The sequence below is a fragment of the Theropithecus gelada genome, chromosome 10 (genome assembly GCF_003255815.1).
Source record: "Theropithecus gelada isolate Dixy chromosome 10, Tgel_1.0, whole genome shotgun sequence".
NCBI lineage: Eukaryota > Metazoa > Chordata > Mammalia > Primates > Cercopithecidae > Theropithecus > Theropithecus gelada.
Window position 1 is genome coordinate 85,172,029 of NC_037678.1, and position 20,882 is coordinate 85,192,910.

Below are 20,882 nucleotides of genomic sequence, written 5' to 3' on the forward strand. Positions count from 1 at the left end.
CTCTCTTCATCAGGTCGTTTTAGTTCTCATTCCCCAGAAGCTGACCCTGAAAAGAGAGGCTGTTCAACGCCCAGGAGTTTGAAAACTTTAAAGGATTGCCTCTGGAAATGTGTATCAGCCCAGGACTATCCCTCACTCAAGTTCCCTCTAGTGAAATCACTATTTTTAGTTTTATGATTTTTCTTATTAATAACAAGCTATTGTTAGAATGGCATATTTATTGTTGCTATGGGTTGCTACTTTTTCTTATAAAAAGAATGTATCTTAAAGGAGGTGAGTAGTTTTTCCATATTAATTATATACAAACAAAATACTCTTGGCCAGGCATGGTGGCTCATACCTGTAATCCCAGCACTTTGGGAGGGTGAGGCTGGCAGATCACTTGAGGTCAGGAATTTGAGACCAGCCTGGCCAACATGGCGAAATACTGCCTCTACTAAAAATGCAAAAATTAGCCAGACGTGGTGGCACACACCTGTAATCCTAGTTATTTGGGAGACTGAGGCAGGAGAATAACTTGAACCCAGGAGGCGGAGGTTGCAGTGAGCTGAGATTGCGCCACTGCACTCCAGCCTGGGTGAAAGAGCAAGACTCCGTCTCAAAAAAACAAGAACAAAAACAAAAACAAAAAAAAGCCCCTGGGAGACAGAATTCATTCTGGCAGAGTGAGGAATGATGGGAAGACAGAAATGGGAAAACTTATAGCCCCACATGGAACAGAATCTCACGTGGAATCCAAGGCTTGTCTCTTCAGCCTTCTCCACCTTCCTTTTCTTTTCTTTCTTTCGTTTGTTGGTAATGATTTCTTCTAAATTAAAAACAATTAAATTCCCTATCTGATGTCTCAGGTGGTTTGTGACTGTGGAATAGAGTGAGCAAACACTATTTTTAGGAAGCCATGACAAACTTACAGTACAGGACTTTAGCCTGGCCACAAACATCATTTCTTTGGGCTTTGGGAGACTTTTCTGTCTAACCTCCCACAGGCAGGGAGGCCTGTCTTAGTTCAGAAGCTGTAGGTGTGCACACTGTTGACAGTTTTGTGGCTTTGGAATTGTAGACTTGTCCAGAAGCTGGAGAGGTAATGTGACCAGGGCCACAGCATTATTCCTGGAGCATCTGGGGCTAAGCCATTTGCTGCGTCCCAGCCCAGGGCATAGGTCTCAACTGTGAAATTGTTCGGGCTTTCTGGGTGATTAGATGGGACCCTTTGAGGCTTGGTTTGGGTTGAAGTCCAAAGGCTGAGAGTTAAGAAAGAGCCAAGCGGCCCCAATTTTATAAACTGAGGTGCTGGATGTTCTGAGCTGGAACTTGCAAATGGGTGGAAGTGAGGGGCAGGACATTTGAAGGTGGAAGTAGGAGGGCAGAGGCCAAATTTTCCTGGAGTTTTCTGATTGCTGTTGCATTTCCCATTGGGGAGGGGGAGAGAGAGCTCTGCCCCTAACTTTGGTCAAAGGAGAGGGGCTATAAGAGAGCCACTGGGAGAGCCTCCTCTGTGGTCCTAGAATGTGGGGGACGGAGTGGACCGGGGTGTGACACATGCCAAATGGGGAGAGGCTGAGGCTCCTTGCCTGAGGAGAGACTGAGACTAGAAGTAAGCCAGCAAGATAAACCCAGTTGCCCTTGGAGCTAACTGCCCTCCGCCACCAGCAGCGGCAAGAGTGTGTGTTCCTCTGGAACCAGAAAAAGAACATAGAGGAGCCAGCGCGTGGTGTATTCATTTCCTATGGCCGCTATAAAAACAATTGCCACAAAATTTGTGGCTTAAAACCACAGGCATTTATTGCCTCATAGTTCTGGAGGCCAGAAGGCCTGAGATGCTCCCTCCAGAGGCTCTAGGGTGGAATCCATCCCTTGCCTCTTCTGGTGCTGCTGGCATTCCTGGGCTGTGACCACATCACTCCTCTCTCTGCCTCCATAGTGACATTGCTTCCTCCTCTTCTGTCTGTGTCAAATCTCTCTGCCTCCCTCTTATAAGGACACCTGTGATTGCATTTAAAGCCTGCCTGGATAATCCAGGATAATCTCCCCTCTTCTGTGTGTGTCAAATCTCTCTCTGCCTCCCTCTCATGAGGACACCTGTGATTTGCATTTAAAGCTAGCCTGGATAATCCAGGATAATCTCCCCTCTCAAGATCCTTAATCACTTCTGCAGAGTCCCTTTCTGACATGGAACATTCATAGTTTCAGGGATTAGGACGTGGATGTCTTTTGAGGCCATTATTCAGCCTACTGCAGGTAGAGTCCCATCCAAGAGAGTCTGTTCATGGACCAGTGGGTGACCTCAAGGCTCAGGACACCTCACTCACGAAGCAGATGCTTTGACTGCCCAGTGATTTTCGCTGTAGCTGCAGAGGACCTTTCTGTGCAAGCCCAGACTCCTGCTAACTGTGCCTAACACTAAGGGAAGGCACGGGTTCTGCCTCAGAGACATCCCCAAAGCCTCTGAGAAGTAGCTGAGAAAGGATGAGGGGGGCAGTTAATGCACCCTGGGAGCAATCCTTAAATGACAGGGAAGGGAGCCGGTGGGTAAGGGACCCAGCCTCCTGTCTTTGAGGCAGACAATTCTGGGAGGTATTCCGCAAACCTTCCAGATCCTGGTAGAATAGGACCCTCACTGCCTACAGCGGTAACTTTAAAAACGCATGCTTTTTTTTTTTTTTTTTTTTATTTTAATGGCTTTTCATCCTTCTCTCTCCCTCAATTCTGAGTCCTGCGATCACTTCCCAAATGAGCTACCTATACCCAAATTCTTGTTTCAGGCTGTGCTTTTCATAGATCCCAAACAAGGATATAAGCTTCCCAGCAGGGAATCCCCAAGAACGCGGCAAAAATGCTTCATGGGAGTCAACACGGTGAACTTCCATGCTCAGCGGGCACCTTGGTTGGATAACTTTTGTGCTGGCTTAGTGAAATCTTTCCTATTTCTTAAACCACCCTCTCCCTTCAACCCCCACTCCCTTCAACCATGGAGGAGGCAGAGGCAGGTAGGGTGGGAAGAGGGGAGGAAACAGGGCAGTACTGACCATGTCCCACACTCCTGTCCCCCATCACTCAGGGTTCCAGGCTGAAGCAGGCCCCGGATGCAGCCTACTTACTGCATTCAGTTCTTTCAACACACGGCATGCATTCGTCAGCCCGTTTACTCTGCTCGCATCTGCGTTTCTTTTAGAGGCGGAAACTGTTCATCAGCTAGCATCAATACTACGATCCTGCTTTTAAATATCCTCTGCTGACGGTTACACTGTTCTGAAGAAGTAATCATTTTATGGCATGTCTATAAAACGAGAAGAGGAATCTTACCTCACAGAATGGGTGGATGCAGTGAGCTAGCTCCAGGAAAGTGCCTGGCACAGAGTGGATGCCCTAATAATGGGGTCTTCTCTCTTCTACAGCACACACTGCAAGCTTCCTGTGGGCAGCTCTTAGTTCCCGGGTCTTTGGCAGAGTGCTTGGGACACTATAAGTGCTCAGGGAATTGTTTATTGAAGGAAAGGGTGTGAGGGTCAGGAAAGCAGCTCTTAATCATTGCCTCAGATGCTGCCAATGTCCTGGCCCCGTCCCCTCGGGGCTTCTCATTGCTGGCAGGCAAAGCCGCTAACTGCAAGCACCTGCATCCATTTGCCCAGGGGTTTTCCCGGTTGGCTCCACCTTCCTACATGGGGGATTGGAACTACGGAAAATTAGTGTTCCACTTAAAGCACCCCTCAACCAATGACTGTGAGCAGTTGTGAATAAATAGCCTGTCCTCATGTCCCTTGGGTGGGATAACCATGAGGTGCGTGCTCTATACCAGAGTTCCCCAGTGGGACTGAGCTCTGGTGACTCACAGTGGTACCTTTTTTTGTGACACTAGGGTCTCTGTCACCCAGGCTGGAGTGCAGTGACGTGATCTCATCTCACTGTAGCCTCAACTTCCTTAACTCAAGTGATCCTCCCACCTCAGCCTCCCAAGTAGCTGGGACTACAGGCCTGCAACGCCATGCTTGGCTAGTTTTTTATTTTTATTTTTTTAGAGACAAGGTCTTTCTATGTTGCCCAGGTGGGTCTCAAACTCCTGAGCTCAAGTGATCCTCCTGCCTCAGCTTCCCAAATTGCTGAGATTACAGGTGTGAGCCACCGCGCCCAGACTGGCAATTTTTTTGGTAACTCTCTGTACTGGCTTCCTTCCTGATTTATATTTCTTCAATATAACATACCAAATAAACTATTTGCATGCAAAAATCCTTGTCTCATGGTCAGCTTCTGGGGGAACCTAAGTGAAGACAACCACACGGCTGAAATTTGAAATGTTTATGAGGCTTTCTTAAGGGAAGCCCTTTTCTATAGCATTGACTCTTCTTCCTGCTTGGCTTCCGATTTCTGTATAATGTGTGGAAGGGGAGAAAATGATACAATCTTTTTGCAACTCTCATAAGTTCATAACTAAGGCACCCTCCTGAAACAAAAGACAAATCAATAAGGGAAAAACAAGTAAGCTTAATAACGTATGTCATGTTCATCATGGGGGAGAAAAGTAACTCTCTCTGCAAAGTAACTCTCAAAGCATTGGCTGGAAACATGAGGCTTTGAGCTTTGCTTAAATAGCATTTTAACAAAAAGCAATGAATTTTAGTGCAGTGACAAGACAAAGGAGAGAACAGTTCCAGTCTCTCGAAGGGGGAAAGCTGTGGGAAGATACTAATGAAGTAAGGTCTGCTCACAGGTTTCTCTGGTGTCTGCTAGTGCCGTCTCTAGGCTGATAAGTGGCTGTCTCCAGTAAGACAGGATTTATGTTCTGCCTTTAGGCAAACAAAGGAGAGGCAGAGAGTCTCTGTACATCTCAGTTGTCGTTAGCTCACCAATCCTCAATATTTTAGGGAGAAATATTTTGGTTTCCTTCAGTGTAAATACTTGGACTACCTCAGATTCATTCCAGGCCTGTACACATGCCAGTTAGCAGCTGCTCTGTGCTGGCTGGGGCAGATATCTACTTCCCCAGTTTGCTGGGGCCAGGCCCCAAGGTGGCCTCATAGCTGTTGTAGGGATACAAGTCTTCATGTTGCTGAGGAGTCCTTGTCCTGATCTGATTTGCCTGCTATTGTGAAGACAGTGGCTGAGTATTGTTACCTTTCTCCTTGGTTCTCTTAATAGGAGTGAATCTTTTTGGAGACTCCCTCCCAGTGCATCTGCTGTGGGTCTGTGTGTGTGTGTGTGTGTGTGTGTTTTCTTTTGAGACAGAGTTTCTCTCGTCACCCAGGCTGGACTCAATGGCATGATCTTGGCTCACTGCAACCTCCACCTCCCTGGTTCAAGCAATTCTCCTGTCTCAGCCTCCCAAGTAGCTGGGATTTCAGGCATCTGCCACCATGCCCAGCTAATTTTTGTAGTTTTAGTAGAGATGGGGTTTTCACCATGTTGGCCAGGCTGGTCTCGAACTCCTGACCTCAGGTGATCCACCCGTCTCGGCCTCCCAAGTGCTAGAATTACAGGTGTGAGCCACCGTCCCCAGCCATGGGTCAATGTGTTCTTGTTGATAAATGATGTGGGGAACAGTACAAGACGGTGGGAGAGCCTGGAAGAACTTGGAGGAATTTTCAGGTAAAGCTCATTGAAGTTGCTGAAAATTAAACAACGTCAAAATGGCGTTCATGGTCAGACAATTTGTGAAGGTTTATTTTCAACAGTGGGAGTTCTGGGTTTTCTAATCATTTACTCTAAGAGAGGATAAAATGCAATGTAAAATTAAAATTTGAAAATTAAAAACCATGAATTTTCTAGACCATGAGTCTCCAGTCAGTAACTACCTGACTAGCAGTTAGGGTTTTTCCCACACTTTAATACCGAGCCCAGCGCCACCCAATGCTAAACTATTAAGAGGGCAGCTTTGATACTAAAACCCAAAGCAGAGAGCTGGACACACTGGTGTGTGCCTGTAGTTCCAGCTACTCAGGAGGCTGAGGCAGGAGAGTCACTTGAACACAGGAATTCCAGTCCAGCCTGGGCCACATAGTGAGACCCCATCTCTAAAGAAAAAAAAAAAAAAAAACCTGGCAAGAAGTAGATGCTCTTTGTGCATAATAAGGCTTAGGGAATACATGAGCATACGATTGCCTATCATAGTGCAAGAGAAGTTCAATTTATTTATTTGATACATTCCCATCTAGAGGCTGGTCCGTAGTGAGGGCTGCCTTCTCTCTCCAGTCCAAGGATGCACAATTTCCTGTGTCCCTCTATCCAGCAGCAGAACCCTAGGGCAGAGGATGGCTGATAGCAGCCCATGCTGAAGGTCATATCCCCGCAGGAGGACCTTAGCCAGGAGTTGAGGCAGAGGAGCTGGGCTTATGGGGACTGTGGATTCAGGAAGGGAAATTGAATGAGGATGGGAGGTGGTGGAGAGGGTCTGGGGTGTGTCTCCCACCCACTGCATGTCAGGAATGAGTCTTGAGACACAGGAGTGGAGCCTGCACCTAGGGTGCCCCAGGCAGAGAGTCCCAACCATCCTGGGACTCTGCATCTCTTGGCTCATGTCACTTGAGCCAAAGCAAAGAGCTGAGCATTATTTAAGTATGTGTGTGTGTAGTGGCCAATGTGATGGGGTGTGTGTGTTTAGCTAAGTAACAGAGGAGGATATCTCTTCCACCCTTCACTTACCATCACACATCTGTATTTCTTCAGTCTGAAAGGTGGGAAGATGAAGAGGGCCAGGCACGCGTCTGACTGGGCTGTCTAATCCTTGTTTTCCAAGATAGGCAGCTCAGGCTTGGGCTGCATTTTTCTTCTGCCAATTTTTGTACTGGAATTTATGTGACCATTGGTAGATTTTTAAACAGTATCTTTATAGTAGGTTAAATACGGCTGCAAACTCTTTGCTACTCCCACTGAGAGACGGAGTGTAACAATTGACTGATGGAACGTGGTGGAAGAGATGTTCTAGAACTTCTGAGGCTTAGTCTTAGCAAACCTGTGGCTTTTGCCTGTGTCTCTGTGAACATTCTCTGTGGGAATGGTGAGCTACAGTGTAAAAGGCCCAAATGCTCTGTCCACCATGCCAAGAGGCCACATCTGGCATGTGGGTATACTGGTCAACAGTAACAGCTGAGACCAGCAAAAGTGCCAGGGATGTGAGTAAACCTGTCTTGGATTCTAGAACAGCCCATCCACTAAGTGATCAGAAGAATCCCCTGAGCACACCCTGCCCAAATTCCTGACCCACAAAATCGTGAGATAAAATGAAATGATTGTTGTTTTAAGGCACTAATTTTGGAGAAGTTTGTTAAGAAGCAAGCAATAACTGGAACCGTAACATAGAGGAAAGAACATCTGTGGTGTTAGATCTGGACTCAAATCCCAGCTCCATTATTTATCAACTGTGTGATCTTTTCTAGCTTCTTCAGGCCTCAGTTTCCTCCTGTGTTAAATAGAGGTCATTCTAGCTACCTCCTAGCCTCATCATGAAGTTGAAATGAGAAAACAGATGGAAAACAGAGCCTGGCTCATAGCAGGTGCTTCAAAATGTTTCTTTCCTCTCCTCTCAGCCTCACCACGCCCTCTTCTCTAGGGTTTTCTGGGATGCCCAGTGAGGGGAATGCAGCAAACTACAGCACCCCCACCACTCAAGGTTTTGGAGAAAAGAATTCCAAGAGATTGTTACTGAGAAAATGACTCTGGACCCCCCTGCTCCAGAAAGACAAAATTATTTTCCTGACTTGACTTTTAAAAAATGGATTTACTTGAAGAGCTACTCCAATTTAATGAATAATTAGGGGAGGAAATTAAGGCAGTTACAAAAGAGAATTAGATTTTTTTTTTTTTTTTTTTTTTTTTGAGACCGAATCTAGCTCTGTCACCAGGCTGGAGTGCAGTAATGCAATCTCAGCTCACTGCAACCTCCGCCTCCTGGGTTCAAGTGATTCTCCTGCCTCAGCCTCCCGAGTAGCTGGGATTATAGGCGCCCGCCACCACGCCCAGTTAATTTTTGTATTTTTGGTAGATATGAGTCTCACTATGTTGGCCAGGATGGTCTCAATCTCTTGACCTTGTGATCCACCCACCTCAGCCTCCCAAAGTGCTGAGATTACAGGTGTGAGCTACCACATCCGGCCAACAATTAGATTTTTAAAAAACAGATACCTTGGACCAGGCGCAGTGGCTCATGTCTGTAATCCCAGCACTTTGGGAGCCCAAAGCGGGCAGATCATTGGAGGTCAGGAGTTCGAGACCACCCCAGGCAACATGGTGAAACCCTGTCTTTACTAAAAATACAAAAAAAAAAAAAAAAAAAAAAAAGCTGGATGTGGTGGTATGCACGTATAGTCCCAGTTACTTGGGAGGCTGAGGCAGGAGAATCACTTGAACTTGGGAGGTGGAGGTTGCAGTGAGCCAAGACCAGGCCTGCTGCACTCCAGCCTGGTGACAGAGTGAGACTCCATCTCAAAATAAATAAATAAATAAAAATAAAATACAAAAATTAGCTGGGTGTGATGGCGTACACTTGGGAGGCTGAAGCAGCAGAATCACTTAAACCTGGGAGGCAGGGGTTGTAGTGAGCCAAGATCGTGACACTGTACTCCAGCCTGGGTGAAAGAGAAAGACCCCATCTCAAAAAAACAAAAACAAAACAAAACAAAAACGAGATACCTTGTGGTCCATAGGCTATCCATTTTTATTTAAGGTATCAGAAGCAAGAAAATGAAGAAGGGCTCTCTGTGCCCATAGAGCGGGTAGGATTTTGCTATAACCGAGAAGCATCAGTGGTTTTCAGGCAGGAGGCTCTCTCCCTCCCTCTGTCAGTCATCTCAGAGGCGCCCAGAGGCTGCAAGGTGCCCAACCATGCACAGAGGTGATGAGAACTGCTACCGTGACGGCTGCAGGAGAAGAGGCCCAGAAATGGACATTTGAATGATTGAAACCCCCTAAACCACTCCTGCTTTCAAAGCTTGCTCCATGTCTCACATTGACATGGAACAATGAGCTGAAATGGGAAACATCAACCCAGGCTGCCCTCCCTCCTATATTTCAGGCAGTGCTCTACTCTACACAGCAAGTCCCCGAACAGGTCTTCCTTTCTTTCCTGCCTGCAGTCATTCCCACAAGTTTACCTCTAAGGAGCTCATTTTCATCCAGACTTTGAGGCAGGGCTCACCAATGCTGCCTTCTGCGCTCCCCTCTCTGTTCTCATCCAGGTCCTTAATGTGCTCACATTCCTGACACCTGTGAGATGTCATAGCACGGCTGCCCTCTCCATTACGCCCTGACCTGCGGTATAGATGCTGCCCCTTCCTGCACATTTGTATAAATTAGGCTGCATCCCTGGGAACTGGAACTCCCTAATAAGGCAGGGACATGATCCCCAAACTCTAAAACACTTGGACCTCAGACAGGCCTGGATTTGTTCCTGGCCAATAAATGACTGTGGCCAGTATGTGTGTGTGTGCGCTATGTTTAGAAAGCACTTTTGATGTTAGGTTTATTTAAGCTTCACAATTCTTCAGTGAGGTAGGAAATAATCCCATTTTATGGAGGAAAAGCTGAGGTTTGGAAAAGTTATGCCCAAAGTTACACAGCTACTAAGAGACAGAGCTGGACTTCAAATCCAAGTTGTTTGATCCCAAACTCAGTGCATGCCCACCATTTCATCCTACCTTTTGATTATGATTGACATTAGAAATCAAATTTCCATGTCCCTAAATTGGATTTTTAAGTAAGCAAGCAAGATCTCTTCCTACCTAAGCACCTAGCACATTAGCTGGAGAACTGCAAAGCGCTGAAGCCACACAGATTGTTACCAGCTTAGCTATCTCCCCACCCATTCCAATGGATTTGCCATGAGTTTTTTAAAGGATATTAAAAGTTCCCAATTATGGAACTCATTCTAGGTGCCAGGCCCTGTGCCACTCTCATTACATCCATTATCCCACTTCATCTTCATATCAGTTGTCTAACATAGGCATTATCCTTCCCTTTTTGCACACCGGGAAACTAAGGCTCAAGAAGTCAAATATTGGCTGGGTGTGGTGGCTCATGCCTGTAATCCCAGAACTTTTGGAGGATCACTTGAGGTCAGGAGTTCGAGACCAGCCTGGCCAACATGGTGAAACCCCATCTCTACTGAAAATACAAAAATTAGCCAGGCGTGGTGGTGGGCACCTATAATCCCAGCTATTCGGGAGACTTAGGCAGGAGAATCACTTGAATCTGGGAGGCAGAGGTTCCAGTGAGCTGAGATCTTGCCACTGCACTCCAGCCTGGGGGACAGAGGGAAACTGTGCCTCAAAATTGTACAAGGTCTATTTGTACATTTGTATCTTTATCATATTCTGAGGGATCTGGATTTCTGCCTTCCCCAAACTCCGCCTTCTCTTCACCTTAGTTTGTCCGTAGGAGTCAGGAAACCCAATGTGTCCTCTTGACAGAGAAGAGGTTGTTCTAACAACATGAAAAGGGGTGGTCTTTATTCGTAATGTGGGACCAGGTCACCAAGATGACAGATGGGTAACAAGATCTTAGGTGACCAGTTCCCAGCATCCCCCAAAGGGTTTTCTCAACTAAGCAGGAAGTCTGAAGTTGTTTCTCCAGGATAGTCCCCAAGTCTTGTCCATTTTCCATCACAACCCTGAGCGGAAAACTGTAGCAGACTCTTGATTTGGATGGGAAACTGTTTATTTAGCGGGAATACCTTGGAGTGAACTGGTTACCGTTAGCAGGTTTTCCCATGATCCTCATCCTACCCACGGTGATTTCTAAGCAACAAAATCAGCCCAGCAACAATGAGGCCAATCACAAATAAGTCCCAGTGTGGTCCAATGGTGTTGTCCGGTTTCAGCCAGTTCCATCTCATTGTGAACTGCTGGCAAGAGACATTCTGTCAAAAACAATCCAAGCTTCCCACCTCCACTCAGAGCCACCTACTCTTCCCAAACCCACTGCCACCAACCCTCCTCCCACCCATTCCCTTTGCTTCCTTCAGTCTTGGAAAACACAATCTTTGCTTGCTTACAACTTCCACAAGGGATGTAAATAGCACCTTTAGAATAACCCCAAAGATTTAGACACTTTACGTTTTTTCAAACGGTAGCTCTTTGTGGTACCCCTTGCCACCTGCCATCTGCCTACCAGTCTCGGCTATTGATGGTAAGAACTGTTTTGAAGAAGTATATATAGCACATGCCACTGTGCTTAAGGCTTTGAATGTAATGTGTGCTGGAAAAGAACATCTGCTGAATGAATTAATTGCTTATACTGTGAAGTGTCAACACATACTCAGTAGAACACATAGAATTACTCTGCATGGCAAGTGTAAGACTTTGAATTTGACTTCTCAAAGGAAAGCCAGTCCACAAGAAGCTCCCCGATGGGCCTTGTCACTTTGTCCCTAGGAGTTGCTCATTGGAGACTTTCAGAGCATTGGAGACTTTCAGAGATTCAGGACTTGTTCAAGACAAACTTACATTAAAAAACAGAATATCCCGGAGCAAATGCATAGTTTCCAGTTTCATGAGGGCAAAGAACACAGGTATGTAGGCATCTGGACTCGTTTGAGCAGCCATGTCGTACAATCTTCTGGCCAAGTGAATGTCCTAGAAGGAGAAGAATAGCCCATACCCGTCAGATTCTCTAGGAGTAAGTAAACAGACACCGCTGTTCAAAATATCAAATGTAATTAAGGGTACAGGACTTAAGATAGGGAGATTATCATGGATTATCCAGGTGGACCTCAGATAATCAAGTGAACATTTAAACAGAGTTATCTCCGGGCTGGGGGTGGAAGCAAGACAGATGTGGTGGAGGGCGACTTCAGAGAGATCCTCAGCATGAGGGACTCAACTTGCCATTGTTGGAAGGGGCCACATGGAATGAGAAGGAATTTGGACAGTCAATAAGGAAACAAGAACCTTGGTCCTACAACCTCAATTAACTGAATTCCACCAAACAACTGGAATGAGCCCTGCAGTGGATTCTTCCCCAGGGCCCCCAATAAAGAACATTCTTGATTTTAGCCTCGTGAAACCCCAAACTGAAGACCCAGTCAAATCACCTGGGCTTTTGGCCTACAGAAACCATGGGATAATAAGCTTGTGTTGTTTTAAGTCCCCAAATTTGTAGTGATTTGTTACGGCAAGAATAGAAAATTAACACAGTCTCCAGAAAGCTTTCTTGGATACCCCTGTAACAGCTCCTAATTGTGATTCCAACAAATAGGGTGGAGAATAGGGCCAGGCACAGGGGTTCATGCCTATAGTCCCAGCACTTTGGGAGGCCAAGGCAGGTGGATCACTTGAGGCCAGGAGTTCGAGACCAGCCTGGCCAATATGGTAAAATCCTGTCCCTACTAAAAATGCAAACAGTAGTCAGGTGTGGTGGTGCATGCCTATAATCCCAGTTACTTGAGAGGCTGAGGCACAAGAATCGCTTGAATCCGGGAGGCAGAGGTTGCAGTGAGCCAAGATCGTGCCACTGAACTCTAGCCTGGACAACAGAGTAATACTCTGTCTCAAAAGAAAAAAAAAATTCTACAGTTCTCTAAAGTAAGTCAGAATACAGGTAGTTAGTGATCATCATCTAAAATTCTCATTATCTTCATAGTACTTACCATACCTAAAGTTTTAGAATTTATTTATTCATTTGTTTGTCTCCAGGTCCTCAAAAACAAGGACTTGGACTCTCTGTTCATCCCCGAATTCCCAGTCCTTAATGAAGGGCCTAGTATGCAGTAGGTCTTTGATAATACTTATAGGATGATGAAGAAACTATTTTTGGCTCTCATGTTGAAGACAGAGTCCTCAAATGACATAGTACTGTATTTTCAGGAGCTTTTTTTTTTTTTCATGAATTATGCCATGGCTTTCTTTTTCATCCACTCATGCCTTGTTTTATGTGTTTGTTTTATTTTTGGTTTGCCCAAACAGAGTGACCATAGGCAAGGTGGAGCTGCTTTTAAAGGTAAAAAGTGCCCTGGGCCAGTCCCAGAATTAGATTTTGCTTGGGTGCCCATGGGCTATTTTCAAAAGGAAGGGAAGAAGAAGAGGAATTTTTCACAAACTGTGGTCATCCTAATATCTGTCTTTCTTGCTCCATTACCTAGGCTTCGATACTTGTGAATCATTGAGGCCTCTGCTAAAACTGTTTTTTTTGTTTTGTTTTGTTTTGTTTTGGTGGGGGGTTGATGTCTTCTCTTAGCTGTGTTCTGCTTATTATAGCTTAAATATTTTCCAAAGCTTTATGGTCTGGAAAATTGATTTGTTGAAGAAAGAGGAATGTTCTTGCTTAAAATGCAGTTCAGGAGATTGGAACAAATCTTCCTGGAAACATAAAATAGATGTTGTAAAAACCCTAATTTGTGTCTCTGATTCCAACAAATTCAGTGTTCGTTTGAAAGCACCCTGCAGATGATAACAGCTGGGTCAGCCGCACATGTGAAAGACATATTGACTTGAACGGGACGTTCGGGGAAAAGGGGCCTTTGTCAATATCTCAGGCATTCATACTTATTTCTTGTTTGAGGCAGTCGATAGTTATTCATTTATTTCTTGTGGTAAAAGCATTACAATCCAGTCTCTTAGTATTTTATAGTAAAAAATAGTGAGAAGTACCATTAAAATGGCATGAACTCACTCCTTGTCCAGGAGACCTCACAATTTGCAGTGTGTGTGGGGCTGGGGGGTGAATGTGAAAGCCTTTCTTTAAAATTCCCAGAGAAGGAAATTCCTGAATGCTTCCAGCTAACTAGGGCAACTCATATAAAATAAATTTTAGTACTAGACTAGAAAAGACTCCTCATTCTTTGACCCTATTTAGTAAAAAAATCTAAGTCATGCAAACAAAAAAATCTCCTCCTGATGTTGTTTTGATGATGACCACAGTTCATTAAATGAGAAGTCCACTACATACCCAGTCCACTTAGATTTAACTTTTCTGTGGTACATTTGAATTTATTTTGCTTTAAATTCAGTGATTAAAGAGATTATGTAAACCGAGCTGCAGACTCTTGTTAAAGAACATGTTTCTAACTAAAATGATATGTGGATACTGCTCAATATTTAGATGTTCAAAATAGCTTCTTTTAATTCAAAGATACAGAATTCTCCTGCAGTAAAGTAGCTGGTTTATGAAAATTTTACAATTGCCCGATGCAGGAGTTTCCAGCCCCAAATCTTTGGATGTCAAAAAAAAATTTCTTATACTGGGACACAGCATGTGAATGGGAAGGTCGTTTTTGAATAATTTATTCTTATTTTCTTTTTATAAATATACCATATGTTAATTAGAGGGAATTTGGAAATATAGAACCGAACAAATAAGAAAAAAAGCCACCCACAATCTCACTGCACAGAGATAACTACTGGTAATATTTTATACACATTCTTCTAGCATTTCATGTATATTCATATATACATACTTTTTAATTTAGAAATTTTTTACTCAGCATAATATTTCATCTTCTGCTTTCTTAACCTAAGAATATATTTCAAATAATATGCTGTGTCCTAATATATTCCGCTAGTCTATAATTTTTTTTTTTTGAAACAGGGTCTCGCCATGTCACCCAGTCTGGACTGCTGCCTCCGCCTCCGGGGCTTGAGCAATCCTCGCACCTCGGCTTCCCGAGTAGCTGGGATTACAGGGACTACAGGTGTGTGCCACCATGCCCGGCTGATTTTTGTATTTTTTTTTTGTACAGACCGGGTTTCACCATGATGCCCGTCTAGCCTGGGCATCATATATAACATGGCTTCTATTTTGAAGCATTCTCGTTACTTGTAGAAATTTGTTCTGTAACTAATGGAGCTATACACACACAAAATACTGTTTTTTTATATTTCTGGTTATTTCCCTAGGTGATAAATGTTTATTTCATGAAAAGTTATGATCATTTCTAAGAAGTGTGTTTTCTGTCCTGCCATATTTCTGAGAGGGCCATTTTAAGTATCTAATTTTAACTTATCCTTTCCAGAAAATAATTCTGGTGTTTAAAGCTTCAGCTGTAACACTCCATGGGTGGTCAGACCAGACAAATGAGAAATAAAAATGCATTGTGCCATAATCACTTTTGTTTTTGACAGGTCTATTTATAATTTATTTGGTAGATGTGATTTTGTTTTCTCTGCAGAATCCAAAAATACATGTTATCTAGTAGGTCTACATATATGTATTTGAAACTCTTCCCCAAAGGATAATTTCCCCCGCCTTTCTGTCTTACCTTAGGACAGCTTTCCTATCCATTGTCTTTAAACAGACCTGCTTTCTTCCATTTAAAAAGCTTGTCATGTGTTTCTCGTACTCCATGGTACAAACATACTTTTGAACAGGACCTGGCAGTCCTGATTCCCCTACCTGAGTTAGCTGTTACCTCTTTAACATACTGTGGTACTTTATTTTTAATTCTTTTCAAGTGTGTGTGTGCCTATATATGACCGCCATTTTAGGCTTAACAGTAGCTATGGACAAGTCTCTTCTGTAGTGGACCGTGAGCCCTTTGAAGTCTGTCTTGTTCTTATTGTATCCCCAGAACCAAGCACAGGGCTTACTGATACAGGAAATAGTCCTTGATAAATATTCGAGTGAATAAATGAATGAATGAAAAGAAGAGTGCGATACCATGGTGGTTTAGAAGTAGATACCTTTTAAATCTGGGGGTTCTGGCCGGGCGTGGTGGCTCACGCCTGTAATCCCAGCACTTTGGGAGGTTGAGGCGGGCGGATCACGAGGTCAGGAGATCGAGACCATCCTAACATGGTGAAACCCCGTCTCTACTAAAAAAAAAATACAAAAAAAATTAGTCGGGCGTGGTGGTGGGCGCCTGTAGTCCCAGCTACTCGGGGAGGCTGAGGCAGGAGAATGGCATGAATACGGGAGCCGGAGTTTGCAGTGAGCCGGGATCGTGCCACTGCACTCCAGCCTGGATCACAGAGCAACACTCCATCTCAAAAAAAAAAAAAAAAAAAAAAAAAAAAAAAAAAAAAAAAAAAAAAAATTAGCTGGGCATAGTGGTGTGCGCCTGTAGTCCCAGCTACTGGGGAGGCTGCAGTAGGAGAATCACTTGAACCCGGGAGGCAGAGGTTGCAGTGACCCAAGATTGCACCACTGCACTCCAGCCTGGTGACAGAACGAGACTCCCTGTCAAAAAAAAAAAAAAAAATCTGGAGTTCCTTGAAGGATTCCTAAAGGAGATGACATTGGGGCTGTTCTTTGAAAAATGGACTGGTTTTCAATGGGCATAAATATGGGTTAAGATCATTCCAGCAAAAGGATGGTATCTCAGGAGGGCTCAGGCCAAGGTCTTTGAGGGGAAGGAATAAGTAGCCTAGAATCTAGATAGGGCAAAGTGCTGTATCACACCGTTATTATCAAGGTAGGCTAGGTCACTGGGGGCTTTGAATGTGGAATAGAAGTCTGGACTTCATTTAGCAATAAAAAGTAAATAAGATTCTTTTTATTTGTGTGTTTGCTTGTTTGTATTTTTTGGCGGTTTTATTTGGGGGAGAGGGTAGGATAGAGGGGTGGGTAGGATGAAGGAGGTTACAATATCAGAGTTATACTTTATCAAGAATGACCTGGCAGTGCTTTGTTAGATGAATTATTTATTAAGATAATGCTATCTGTAACAAATCCCCAAATTTTAATGGCTTAACACAATAGAATTTTATTTCTCCCCCATTCAGCATTCCAAAATGTATATTGCTGGTTGGTAGTGAATTTTCTTCATGTGGTAATTGTGGGGCCCAAGCTCCTTCCATCACCTGGTTTTGGGGTCCCCTAAAGCCTTTGTATCTCCTGGTGCCTTCAGCCGATGGATGGGAAAGCGACTGGGGGCAGCCCCATCTACTTCTTGGCTGCCTTAGCCCAGGAATGACACTCTTCACTTTCACTTCCATGCCCTCGGGAGAGCTAGCACGTGGATCCAAAGGAGGCTGGAGCCCTCGCAAGAGCTGGCACGCGGGTCCAAAGGAGCCCTCGCGAGAGCTGGCACGCGGATCCAAAGGAGGCTGGAGAACATAGTCTTTGACTAGGCGGGTGAACCCCAGCTACAAGTCCTCACTATGGATGGGGGATTGCAAATCTTTCGTGAATAGAGTCATCTCGGTCACAGATTTAAAGGGAGAACACTAGAATGGAAGACCCCTGAGTAGTCGTTGCTACGAGCTGAGGTGAGCAGAAGGTCAGAGGCAAGGTACAGACAGAAGGGATGGCCGGGAGGGGATGGGCAACAGGCCTTGTTCATGGTGCAATTTCCAAAGTACTTACAAATCAAGTATCAACTGAAAAACTGTTTGTTTTTTTAGTATTTTTTTGAGAGGGAGTCTCGCTCTGTCACCCAGGCTGGATCTTAGCTCACTGCACCCTCTGCCTTCGGGGTTAAAGCTATTCTCGTGCCTCAGCCTCCCAAGTAGCTGGGATTATAGGCGCATGCTACCTTGCCCAGCTAATTTTTGTATTTTTAGTAGAGACAAGGTTTCGCCATGTTAGCCTGGCTGGTCTCAAACTCCTGACCTCAAGTGATCTGCCCACCTCAGCCTCAGAATGTGCTGGGATTACAGGTGTGAGCCACCACGCCTAGACCCTGAGAAGCAATTTCATAACAACGTGTGTGTGAATGCTTGTGTTTCTAAACTACTTCAGGTCCTCTCCCAATTTCTCACCAGGCATTATTCAGTGTTCCCAGAACAATGATGCAGTCAGTCCTGGCCCAGTTTAAGACAATGAGCTCACTGGCTGAGATGCTTCTCAGTGAAGCTACTAGGATAACTCACCTGCCTCATCCTAGCCCCAACTTCCTTTCTGAAAGATGGATGATAACAACAATGACCCATATTTTAATATTGATTTACCAAGAGATGATTTATATCTAACTTTCTTCTGCAGAGGTCTTAAATGTCTGCATGTTTATAAAGCAATACTCTGTATCACCTTCTTTGATTCTCGAAGATACTGTAGTAGTGGTATTATACTCATCTTTCTCACTGGTTTGCATGAGGATTAACTAATAAAGAGGATTGCGAAGTGCCTCACTGAAGAAATGCTTAATTACTTGATGACTTAACTGCTGGGAAGGCGTATTCTCCTACTCTGTTTTCTTTCATTTGAACAAGCTTTGGGCTTTTAATTACCAGGATATTCATTTTAAGAATTAGAGAAGGTGATAGCGCCTTGTTAATTTGACTCTGAGATGGCAAGATACCTTTGGGTACTCGGTTATTGTTTTCCTAATTGCTAAACAAAAGAAACCAAATAAAAACAAAGGGCAATGGTCCCTCGTTAGCTCAGCCTAAAATTCTCATATCCCGGTGGGAGGTTACTAGTAGTCTCTGCTTTTTTGTTGTTGTTTTTAATGTAGAGACTTTCTGTAGGAAAATAAAATAGACTTCTGACTGAAAGAGACTGAACAAAATGAACTATCCATGATTTAACAAGAACCCTGGCAGAAAAGAACAGAAAACTGGCCAGAGAGAAACTTCAAAGTGTTTTCCTGAATGTATGAAACGTATGTCTTAACTACTATTTGACATTGCGAAGGAAGTGCTTAGGAAAGAGATCAGTGGTGACTCCAAAGAGAAAAACCAAACCCTCTGATGGTCCGCCAGCCAGGCACTGGCTCGCAGTGTGCTCTCCCCAGCATTGCTGGCTCTGTGTCCTGAGAGGACACCCTGCCTGTCCCCAGGGACTCAGGCAAAATGGCCTCGCTTAGGCGCGAATACAGCTGTCAGGGCGACCAAGTCCTTTCTGAAGAACGTGGTGGTGCCGGGGATAGGAAAGCTAACATGGATTTGACACATGGAGTGGGGTCACTTCATCCCTTCTATAGACAGTGCTTCTCCCATATTATATTTTGCACTAGGAATGATGAGTAAAGGCTTTAATCTTATTGAAGCCTTACTTAGCAGTTGCTCTAATTCCCTTTTGATCTAAATAACAGTCATTCTACACACTGTTTGACTACAAAGCCCTTTCACAAAAGCTTATTCATTTTATCCTTAAAGCCTGGGGTAGGGCAGGTATCTGTTTTACTGAGGTGGATAATGGGTGAGGGACCCAGGGATGGCTAAATAAAATCCTAAGAATCATCCAATTTAGCTATCCCATCCTGTCCCATTCTTACCCACATTTTACAAACATAGGAAGCTTACACCTGCTAGAAATGGGGGAAACAGACTGGATTTGGATTTGACATTCCACTGCTTAGGGTGCCAGGGCTAATGAAAAATGATCAACCAAAAGGCAGGCTGCAGGGGAGGACAGGACGGCAGGGATCCATACCTCTGAATAAGAAGCCCTTCACTGTGCACCATTAGCAATAGGAAATTCCCTACCAATAATTCTCAATTACTAGCACAACTGGAAGAAAGAAGAGAGCATAGGAAAGCCAGCAATTCCCACGTTATTTGACTCTAGAAATGGAGCCAGGAATATAAACACCGAAAAGAAACACATGCTTGAGCACCAAGAATGATTCACTGCAAGGCCCACTCTTTCACCAAAAAACAGGGTCAGGCAGGGCTGGGTTCAAATTCTGGCTCCACCATTGATGACCTCCGCAAGCTGCTTGGCCAAATGACATAACCTCTCTGCACTGTGGCTTCCTGATGCGTACACTGTGGATAGTTCTAGGGCTTATCTCATTGAGTGGTTGTGTGATGTAAATGACAGAAACACATAGCCCACTTAACCCAATGCCTGGCTATTGCTATCATTATTGGTACTGAATACACCTGTCTCACTCTGTGAGACCCTGATGTCATCTTCTGCCTTAATTACACTCACTGTCTAAGAGATTTATCAATACCACATTGTAGTGCTGGCTCTTTTTCTAAATGAATATGACTCATTGCCTCAAGTCAAGTATAGTCCTGGGGGACTGGAGATTCACTCTCTTGGGCCTTTCTAGAGTATCCAGCACTAGGTCATGTACACAGTAGGTGCTTCATAAGACTTTTCTGGATTAATACCACCTTGATATCCAGCTGTGGTCTCTTTTCGCTTTCTCCTTGTTCCTGAGAGCTTGAGAACCAGTGGAAATTTTAATGGAAAAAAAGGCCCAGAGGTGAAGGGAAATGGAGACAGGGCCTACTGGAAAAAGCATGTGCTGGAAAAAGCAGGAACTTATTAATTGAATTGGCCTAGACTAGATCTCTTCTACTCACTAGTTATGTCTTTGGCATAAATGGAGAAAATAAATTCTATCTCATAGGGTTCATATTGGAGTAAGTAATATGTATTGGCACATGAGAGGGATTTGGCAGATGTTAAGTCCTTTCTTTCCTTCCTCCAGATTGAGGACATCAATGAAATTCAAAACATTTACACATTTTCTCTTCCCACACAGATGTCATTACTAGGTTTGAATTATTACCAACACAATTACCTTTGCGATGCCTAAGCCATGTTCATACATATAAGCCAGATTGAACATGGCTTGTGCGTTGTGGTATTTGTCGGCTGCAATGCTGTAGTGTGTGGCTGCTGTTTGATAGTCTTTCTTAGTCCCATAGCCATAGTAATGGTAATCTCCAATTTTTACTCTAGCAAATGCATTGCCTGATAGAAATATTAGAAAAAGAAGAATCATAACTCAAATGATTTATGTATAGTTCTCAGGAATTCAACCTAATAATCTTGTTTCAGTCCTTTAAAATATATATGTATCTATAACCAGGTATAAAAAAGAACCCAAAACACTCAGAACCCCAGAACTGGAATTAGATATACTTTATGCAATACAAATATAACACTCAATGCTAACTGTCTTCATTATAGTGTAACATCCATGGTATAGTACAATTTTATTTTATTTTATTTTTTGAGATAGTTTCATCCTTGTCGCCCAGGCTGGCAGGCTGGAGTGCAATGGCACATTCTGCAACTTCTGCCTCTCAGGTTCAAGCGATTCACCTGCCTCAGCCTCCCAA

At 44.1% G+C, this 20,882-nt stretch overlaps 1 protein-coding gene across 2 annotated transcripts in view; it reads right to left on the minus strand.

The window, feature by feature from the left end:
* Window positions 1-10,623: 10,623 nt before the first annotated feature.
* Window positions 10,624-20,882, minus strand: part of SEL1L2 (SEL1L2, ERAD E3 ligase adaptor subunit) — a 137,543-nt gene continuing 127,284 nt past the window's right edge. The window contains exons 19-21 of one of the 2 annotated variants that reach the window (XM_025399150.1): window positions 20,339-20,511; window positions 11,430-11,558; window positions 10,624-10,825 (exon numbers count right to left, since the gene is read on the minus strand). In XM_025399150.1, coding sequence (XP_025254935.1) covers window positions 10,706-10,825; window positions 11,430-11,558; window positions 20,339-20,511 — 422 coding nt within the window. In that variant the 3' untranslated portion in view covers window positions 10,624-10,705. The remainder of the gene's footprint in view (window positions 10,826-11,429; window positions 11,559-20,338; window positions 20,512-20,882) is intronic. The other variant, XM_025399149.1, reaches the window with a different exon arrangement.